Source organism: Cricetulus griseus, chromosome 6, assembly GCF_003668045.3.
Source record: "Cricetulus griseus strain 17A/GY chromosome 6, alternate assembly CriGri-PICRH-1.0, whole genome shotgun sequence".
NCBI classification, from domain to species: domain Eukaryota; kingdom Metazoa; phylum Chordata; class Mammalia; order Rodentia; family Cricetidae; genus Cricetulus; species Cricetulus griseus.
The window spans coordinates 8,803,339-8,813,077 of record NC_048599.1 but is presented as its reverse complement, the minus strand read 5'-3'; the positions used below and the strand labels follow the sequence as shown (position 1 = coordinate 8,813,077).

Genomic DNA, 9,739 nt, shown 5'->3' with positions numbered 1-9,739 from the left:
AACACCTGTCTCTGTCTACCACTGTGCTGCCTCTTAAGACTGCCAGCTGCCTTTCAATCTCTGGAGAAGTTTGTGTACACACACCTTCTGCCATAGCTTTCAAGAGAGCAGTAACGGGTGGAGTGTGGATGTTGTGACTTGCTTCTGACACTGCCGGAAGAGCCAGCCATTCTTACTGACCCTGCATTTGTTAGTTAGAACTATGTGGTATTTTCTATAACTGTGAATATATACAAGTATAGCTCTTCAGTGAGAGCCTTTTCTTTGTAAAGGATTTTATTTGTGTGCGTGCGTGCGTATACATGTGGGCAGACGAGGGCCTCAGGTCCCTGGGAGCTGGCCTTCCAGGCAGTTGTGAGCTGCCTGCTGCAGCTGCTGAGAACAGAGCTCAGGTCCTTTGGAAGAGGGCAAGCGCTCCTGACCACTGGCCATCTCTCCAGCATCACGAGCTTTTTGAGACAAGGTTTCTTTATGCATCTAAAGCAGCTTCAAACTTGTAATCCTCCTGCATCAGTCTGGTGCTGAGATGGGCACTTGTCCAGCTAGTAGGACCTGTCTTTACATGCGCATAGCTTTACTCTCATTTTTATCAATAAAGACTCCATAAGGAAGGGTTGGATTTAGTTTCCTTTTCTAATATATTCAAACCCTTTAAGATTCTGAAGCAGTCTAAGAACTTCTTTGACATTTTGTAGCCGAATGGGAGCTCAGGCAGCTGCACACACATGGGCAAGCGTATGCATGACGGACTCTGGGCCAGCTTGCTTGCATTAAAATCAAGGTCGGTCCATTTACTGGCTGTGTGGTTGGCTCAGTTATCTAAACTCCGAGGTTCCTGGTCGTCTGTGAAATGGTGATGCCGGTGATGCCCTTCTGAGAGGGTGATTAACAGAGTTCTTAGCACACGGTAGGAGCTCGGGCACTGCTAGCTGCTCTGATACTTTTTCGTCTAAATTCTCTGCTTTGTCCGCAGAACTATCACATCAGACGTTAAATACGAAACCAATTTTCATTCTCCTTGTATTGGATTCATTACAGTAGAATAAGTACGGAGTCTAGATGTATGAGTTAGGGCCATTGGAATGCGTGGTGACTGTCTAGCCGTGTATCAGATTGAAAGCGAGAGAAATGGGCATGTTTCTGGTCAGCAGAGCATGCCCACATGCGTTTGTACCTCACAAACAGTCTGTGAGAGTCACTCAGGGGGTTTGCTTCCTGGGATGTCTTGGTGAAACAATGTCTCAGTTAGGGAAATTCTGTCTTGGGCAAGTTGGCTTTTCTTTTAATTACTAATATTAGGACTTTTACTAATTACTTTTTTATATTTCAAACTTGTTTACAAATGCTCCTCTAGAATAATGGGGAAGACGGTAGAGTCACGAACAACTCGTAAGCATGACCCATTGTGATGTCCGACAGCCTTGGGCCCCTCTGCTGTCTTAGGACGGACGGGGTGGGAGACTTGGTTGTTGCAGCACTATGTAAGATGCTCACCTATAACTTCGGAATCTAAATATCTTTTTCAGGCTGCAGAAGATGTCAATGTTACTTTTGAAGATCAGCAAAAAATAAACAAATTTGCTCGAAATACGAGTCGAATCACTGAGCTAAAGGAGGAGATAGAGATGAAGAAGGTAGTGGTTACCGTGTGGCGTCTGTTTTAGGAGTTTGTAGGGTAGGGCCGCCCTTAAAACTGAACCATATTCAGCAAGTGTTAGCTTCCTCATGGCTGCTTGTCCCCAGTCACTGTCTGTTGTCTCTGTCTGTCTGCTCAGTTTACACAAAGGCTTGTTTTTGTTTGTTTTGAGGTAGGGTCCCGCCTTGTAAAACTGTCCTACAATTTACCATGTAGCTGAGGCTATCCTCCAACTCATAGTCCTGCCTCAGCCTCCTTACTAGTCTGGTTATAGGTGATGCAAGCCCAGCTCAAGAGGTCATTTGTGCCCTTGAGAGAGGTGGGGTAACAGAGTGAGTGAGGCTTTTGAGTCTAGTGTAAAGTTTCCCCAGTGCAGTTCTGTACCCGTGCTGAGGATTTGCCTGGGGATAAAACCGCACTGTGTTTACTGATCCTGGAGCCCCACAGACACAGGGACACAAACTGTGGCTGCATGTCCTGTAACCCTTGAGGTCTGTGCTTGGCTTTTTGTGTCATTCTCTCAGTGTTCTAGTTCAAGTGCACACATCAGATTTAACTGTTCATACTATCTGTCCTCTTGGGCAAGCAAGGCTGAGAGGGGAAGGGTGTGACTTCTGGTGCTTTGGTCTTTGTTTCTGTGGGATGAAGGATTCCCAGCGTGGGGAATTGTTAAGTAGAAGTGAGTGGCCGTGCACACCTGCTGACCACCACAGAGAGAGGAGCATCTTGGTACTTCCAGAGCTACCCAGAGGGTGCCGTGCTGGCTCCGAGTGAGTCCGTGGTCACATCTCCATGTCTGACAGTAGTGCTGTGCCCTGGTCCCTCAGAGAGCCCATGTCCCTGCATTAGAGTACTCTTGGTTCTTTCACGAAAGCGTGGCCTCGTTGTCATGGCTGTGCTCTTTCTGACAGAAACACCTCCAGAATTTAGAAGACGCTTGTGACGACATCATGCTGGCAGATGACGACTGCTTCATGATCCCGTACCAGATTGGAGATGTTTTCATTAGCCACTCTCAAGAAGAAACCCAGGAAATGTTAGAAGAAGCAAAGGTGTGTGCGGGTCTCTGGGAGACGAGATCTAGTTCTCGGATTGGGAAGCAGGTCATTAAAAAGAATGCACCATTGCAGGTGGAGGGAAATAATGGTGCCAGCTAACATTTAAGGTTTGGTGCAGCAGCCCAGGCTCTGAGCACTTTGCCAGTGTGGTTATTAATCCACACAGCATAATTGAGAGTGAGGGACAGAGGCTCAGAGGTTCCTGGACTTACAAAGTGGCACATGGCTGCCGTCTTCTGGCCCCAGAACTTTGTTTCCAGCTGAGAACATTGAGATGTACTAGCGTATTATGAAGTAGAAAGGAATCCTTGGGAGCCACACCATCTGGTGCCGCCATCAGTGGTGAGCCCGCTCGCTTCCTTTTCCCTTAGCCCTCACCCCAGTTCCCTCTATGTAACTGCTCCACATGTGGGACAGTTAGCATTGCGAGGGAACACTTTCTCTGTCGGATGCTGGTTTATCTAGCACACTGGTCGGGAAACACACAGACCTCTAACACATCACCGTCTTCTGACTTGTTTGAGGCCATCTTAATACTGTGTTGACGGCCATTGATTTGCTCATGGTGCCTTTAGTAGCATTAATTTATTTCCGATATTTTGCTGTAGTAACGTTCCCATGAGCCATCTTATGCATAAGTGGGTGTTCACATTTAGAAGCTTGTTGTGAAGAGGTAAGGAGAAGTGTGATTCTGGGCTTGAAGCTGGCTGCTTTGGCAGTGCCCAGTGCGAGGGCGTGTGAAATTAACTCCACGAGGTTTCTAGCCTCCCGGTGTGTGAGAAACTGGTGACAGTTGCCTCTGCTATTGTTGCCTTACTAGCTTGAATGTTACGTAAAATGATAGCTTCTGCTTCAGATTTCTAAGACAAAACTCCCCATGGATGGAGTCTGCATCCAGTAAGCCTTGAGAAGGGGCTGGAGAGAAGCTGGGAGGGTATGAGCACTGGCTGCTCTTCAGAGGCCCCGGGTTCAGGTCTCAGCAGAGACTGAGACTGCAGCCATGGCACCATGATGAGCTCGGATTGGCCTGAGTTAAAGATTTGCACATGCAGACTTTGGTCTTTGATTTTTATTACTGTCAGTTTGCTCCTGACCAGTTTAGAGTTCTTTATCTAAAATTCCTGCCAAATATAATCCCAGACCATGTGCTTGTAAATTATCCAGCTGAAGCCAATTAATTTAAACTGTTTCTTTTCCAGAAAACTTTGCAAGAAGAGATAGACGCCTTAGAGTCCAGAGTGGCATCCATCCAGCGGGTATTAGCCGACCTGAAAGTGCAGTTATACGCAAAATTTGGCAGCAACATAAACCTCGAGGCGGATGAAAGCTAAACATTTTATAATACTTTTTTTTTTTTTTTACCTTGTTTAATAAACTTGAATATTGTCTTAAATGATAATTTCCCTTCTTCAAATGAAACGAAAGGAAAACTTTCTTTTTAAGAATTTTTCATTTAATTAATGGAAACTTGCCTATTTTCACATGTCTTGCTTATTTATTTTATATTTTTAAAAGAAGACAGTATTCATGTATGTATTTTGCATAATGATTATATCAACTTTAGGGGCTTTATGTCATGTTATTAAAATCAGTTAAACAGTCTGTTTCTACATTATCATTTAAAGGTTCTTGCGATTTCCATTCTTAAGAAACCCAAGGAAGCTAGGCTAAAGGGAATGGTGACCTCAGAGCAAGATCCCACCCAGCTAGGTTTCCACCTTGTGAAAAGGAATTAAAGAAAAGCTTAGATCCCATGATGGCACATGCTTTCTTTAATCCCAGCACTCCGGGAGGCAGAGACAGGTGGAAGGTGGATCTCTGTGAGTTCAAGGCCAGCCTGGTCTATAAGCAGGGCTACACAAGAAACCCTGTCTCAAAAAACCAAAAAAAAAAAAGGAAAGAAAGAAAGAACCTTAGAACTGGATTGGTCGGTGGATAAGCATGTCCCGGTCAAGTCTGATGAGCTGTTTCATCTCTGGGGCCCACATGGTGGAAGGAGAGAACCAGCTCCCCCAAGTTGTCCTCTGACCTCCACATGTACCCCTCCCCACCCCAGGGTAGTGAACTAGCTGCTGCTATTTCAGGCAAGGAGGAGGGTCTTTTTGTTTTTTAAAGATTGTTTATTATTTTTATTCACGCATGTGTGAGTCTGTGTGTACTACATGTGTACAGTCCCCATGGGGCCAGGGGTTTAAGATCCCTTGGATTTGGAGGCATGGGCAGTTTTGGTCAGCACAGGACGTGGACGCTGGGAACTAAACCCAGGTCTTCTGCAAGAGCCTCCCTCCAGGAGGATTTTATGTGGTTTTGAGATAGGATCTCACCGTGTTGGCCCGGTTAGCCTGCAACTCCACCTGGAGACCAGGCTGGCCTTGAACTCACAGAGACCCACCTGCCTCTGCCTCCGGAGGCAGATAAAAGTGTATGACACTCCACCTATTCTTTTTTCTTTTCCATATTAGTTGTGTCCTATTGCCTGCCCACCTGACTTGAGTGGCTGGCAGTGAGTCCTAGCACAGTGATGTTTGGCTTCTACCTGCCTGCATTGTCTCCTTCACAGCCAATTCTTGCTAACGACATGTAGGTATAACATGTGTCTTAGGCCTATGTAACATATATGTATCCCTGTGTTGTGGATATTGGCAATACCCAGACCAAAGAATGATCCATGTCATTCTTCATACAAACAGAAAAATAAGATGTTTTAGAAAATGAGGTCTGTAAAAGATGTTTACTTAATTTTTTTGTTGATGTTTTTAAGCATTTGTGTGTGGGTATGTGTGGAGGTCAGAGACAACTTTTGGGGATTATCCTGTTCCACCATGTAGGCTCAGGGGATTGAATTCAGGTTATCAGGCTTGCCTGCACGCACCTTTACCTGCTGACCCATCTCCTGCTCCCCAAATATTTATGCTTTTAGTTAAAGTTAGCTTTAGATTTGTAGTCTTTGTGAGTAAATGCTCATACTGACAAAGATGTAGACACCAAGCCACCGTGTTTAAAAGCAAGAGCTATTTTTGAGATGAGTACATACTCTCATCCCTTCCCCTAAGAGACATGTGTATTAGTGACTCTTCTGTTGCTGTGATGAGATGGCATGACCAAGGCGACTTACAGAAGGAATAGTTTACAGTGTGTTGTGGCGAGGGAAGCATGGAAACAGGAAGCTGAGATAACAGCTAAAAGCCCACAGCAGACACTGAACTGGAGGGGAGGAGTAACACCCCCCTCTCCCCCCCAGTGCTATGCTTCCTCAGCAAGGCCGTAGCTCCTCCAAACCTCGCTAACCTCATCAAATGGTGCTGCTGACCAGGGCTAAGTGCTCAGATACTTCAGCCTGTGGGCTGTGGGGACAGTTCTCATTCAAATCATCACGTGTGTCCCGGAGCTGGAGCTGGAAGGCCTGTGTACTAACTTCCCAGCAGATGGCACTAATGTGCCAGAATACCCAGAGAAGTGTCATTGTGCCAGACTGGGCTACTTTTAGGATTAGTAGAATTGTAGAAGAGATTGTTTAACCTTCAAGGGTCAGCATTGCAATATGATTATTTTTGGTAAATCTTTGTAAATAAGCTTAAAGATGGATGGGTATATGATTTCTGAAATTCTTAACAAAGACACTGGTTTTAAGATTTATTTTTAATTTGTGTGTGCCCCACTCTGGGCTCTCCTGCTGACATTGTGCAGGCGCCTATTGAGGTCAGAAGAGGCCATACCCTCTAGAGCTGGAGTTAGAGGCAGTTGTGAGCCACTTGCTGTGAGTGCTGGGAGCCAAATCTGGGTTCTCAGAAAGGAACAAGCAGTCTTAACTACTGAGCCCCCTCTCTAACCTCAAGGCAAACATTTTTTTTGAGACAGAGTCTCTAATATATAGTTCTGGCTGTCCTGACTATGTAGATCAAGCTGGCCCTGTTATGGGAATCTTGTCTATGCTGTGGCCCGTTGTCCAATTAGAGTCAGGCATTGGTTCAAAAGACAGGCTTTACATTCAGCTGGTTGGGATGGATCATAGAGTTTTCCAGGACCCCACCCCAGGGGAGGCAGGCAGGAAGGAGGCAGAGGCTCAGGCCCCTCTCCAGCCTGGAGCCAATGGAGATGGTGTGTTGTGGTTTAGTCTGTCTCAGGTTCTTGTCTTTATTTTTTGTCCCTGAGTTTTAATAATAAACGTTAAAAGAAGCCACTATAGAGATTCACATGCCTCTGCCTCCTAAATGCTTGGATTAATGATGTACACCACCAGGCCTGGCCTCCAAGTCAAGCTTAAATTGCTGCAAAAAGAATCTAGCAAATGACTCACAAGGGTTTTTCTTTTTCAAGCATTTGGTTAATGTGCTGTTAGAGGCTTAAGGCTGAAGTAATTCAGTCAGGAAATTGGTAACAGTGAGATCCAAACTAGCCTGGGCAGTGTAGTGAGGCTGTCTCAAAAGCCCATACCAGAGTTTGGGAAAGAGCTCAGTAGTTAAAAGCCAAGGGCCATTACAGCTCTTGCAGAGGACCAAGTACCCATGCTGGTGGTTCACATTCACCTATCATTCCAGTTCCAGGAACCGACACCAGGGCACTTGTACCCACACAGAGAAAAACATATCACTAAAAACTATGTAAAAAACAAAAACCAAAAAAACCAAAACCCAAATCGAGATTCGGGCATGAGGGTTCTGCCACAGAAATGGACCAGTGTTTCATAGCGATTTACTCTCGAGTGAATCTGGTCCCTCTTGATTGCCCTTCTTTCTGCCTTCATTGGGATGACACAGCCAGAAGCCCTGGCTAGATGCCGGCTGTGTGCTCTGGATCCTCCCAACCTCCTGAGTTGTAAGAAGGCAAACTGTTCTTTAAAAGTTACCTGCCCCAGGCAATCTGTTTTAACCACATAACTGAACTAAAACACAAGCCTGGGGTGATTCTGAAACAGAAAGAAGACCAGCCTGGGTGAAATAATTTTATTCTTTAGGGGTCAGCAGGGGTGAGCCACTCAGACCATCCATGAACCAGGTTACAGGGGCATCTTGTTCTTTGACCCAAGGGCTTAGGGATGGAGGGTGGCTGGAGGCACCCTGGCTGCTGGCAGTGAACAGATCATAAAAGATTAAACTGTAGGCGACGTGAAAGTATTCTGACAAGGAGCTTAGTGCTGGTGCTGGGTGGAAGGCAAAGCCTTCAGAGGGTTAGGGGAACGGTGTCTGTTACCCTGTCTCTAGGGTTGGATCCTGTCCCCCCCTTCCCCCCCCCCACCAGCCCTGACAAGCTGGCCTTGGCCACTTGGAACAGGCCAATGAAACAGTCATGTAATAGTGGAGGGCAGAGAGCCGAGGGAGGTAGATTTATTCAGTGGCTGCAATGGGAAGAGGGACAGATAAACAGGTTTGGTGACCTTACCCAACCTAAGTCTGCATTGAGAGTGCTATCTTGAGATTTAGGTTTAAACAGAGAGCAAGAGACACGTGTAGCTAAGGGCACTCTGGTCAAAGTGTGTTTCTGCCCCTCATTGACCATCTTTGCCTCTGCTCCTGTCTCTCCTGCAAGGTGGTCAGGCAGGCTGTTGTAGCTCTGTGAAACGGTCCAGGAAACACACCCTCTGTCTGGCAGTACCAGGCCGAAGCCCCCTTTCTTCTCCCAGCGTGTAGTTCTTCCTGGGAAAATGGCAATTCCTTGGGGGCCATTTGTCTCAACTCTGATAGCCAAGGTGAGGGGCATGAGAGCCTCCTTAGAATGTCTTCATTCCTTCCAGGACAGTTACAAAAGATTTGCTCCTGGTGGCCCTAAGAAGCTAGGCTCATGGATGTCAACAGATACTCAAAAGCAGGCAAAGGGGTGCATTCAGCATGGCCCCATTGGAGAAGAGGGGCAGTGAGGTGCGTCTTCTGAGGCCTGGCGTGGGCACCCAAAACTGAGAGTCCTGCCCTTCCTTCATGGACCCATCTATCCTTGTCTTCACTCCAGTCTTCCTTGCAATGCAGTATAACAAGCTTGTCAGAAAATGTGAAATCTCCTTGAAGAAGCAGCATAGAGATGAGCCTCCCCTCCGACTGCCACCAGGTCCCCAGCCTTTCCCTTCCCTAGGATGAGACACTTGGGAAATTATAATTTCTTTTAAAAAATTAGTTTGTGTGTGTGTGTGTGTGTGTGTGTGTGTGTGTGTGTGTGTATGAGAGAGAGAGAGAGAGAGAGAGAGAGAGAGACAGAGACAGACAGAGACAGAGAGACAGAGAGACAGAGAGACAGAGACAGAGACAGAGACAGAGAGAGGAGGAGGAGGACATAACCAGGAAGAGAAGGACACATCTGGGACTAGAAGCCAGGCAGCCACAAGATGGCAGAGACAACAGGAAAGAAAGATATACAGAAAGAAAAAGGTAAAAAGCACCTAGGCAGAACCTAGACGAAGAGAAACAAGTTAAAAGAGCTGACAAGAAGACAGCTAAGCTAGTCTGAGCATTCACAGCGAATAGTGAGTCTCTGTGTCATGTTGGGAGCTGGTTGATGGCACCAAAGAAAAAGCCTGCTTCACTGGGTTCTGTAAGAAAGCAGGCTGAGCAAGCCATGGGGAGCAAGCCAGTAAGCAGCACTCCTCATGGCCTCTGCATCAGCTCCTGCCTCCAGGTCCCTGCCCCGTTTGATTCCAGACTTGACTTCTTTCAGTGATGAACAGTGATGTGGAAGTGTAAGCCAAATAAACCCGGCCCTCCCTAACTTGCTTTGTGGTTATGGTGTTTCGTCACAGCTGTGGAAATTCTGAGACAAGCTTTCTCTTGAGGGCTAAGTACTGGAAGAGATAGGAAAAGTGACTGAAGGAGAGGAAGACATAGTTGGAGAGACAACAGGAATCTTCAATCATCTCCAGATCTATTTCTTGAGGTGGAACACGGGCCCAACACTGTTGTTATTCAATGTGTTTATCAGGGGATATTGGTGCATTAGCCCTCTTTTTCAGATGAGGACACTCTTGAGTGGAGAAGCCACTGCTGAAGGCTACGCTGTGGGCAGGTCCAGAGCTGGGCTTCGTGAGGCTGTGTGTGACCTTACTGTGTTCTTCCTGGCTTGC

General features: G+C 46.5%; 1 protein-coding gene across 2 annotated transcripts in view; it reads left to right on the top strand.

Moving 5' to 3' along the window:
• Pfdn4 (prefoldin subunit 4) overlaps positions 1 to 4,113 on the top strand; it is an 8,223-nt gene extending 4,110 nt beyond the window's left edge. Inside the window, exons 2-4 of one of the 2 annotated variants that reach the window (XM_027423287.2) lie at positions 1,527 to 1,634; positions 2,548 to 2,688; positions 3,894 to 4,113. In XM_027423287.2, the coding sequence (XP_027279088.1) occupies positions 1,527 to 1,634; positions 2,548 to 2,688; positions 3,894 to 4,025 (381 nt within the window). In that variant the 3' untranslated portion in view covers positions 4,026 to 4,113. The remainder of the gene's footprint in view (positions 1 to 1,526; positions 1,635 to 2,547; positions 2,689 to 3,893) is intronic. The other variant, XM_027423288.2, reaches the window with a different exon arrangement.
• The last annotated feature ends 5,626 nt before the right edge of the window (positions 4,114 to 9,739 follow it).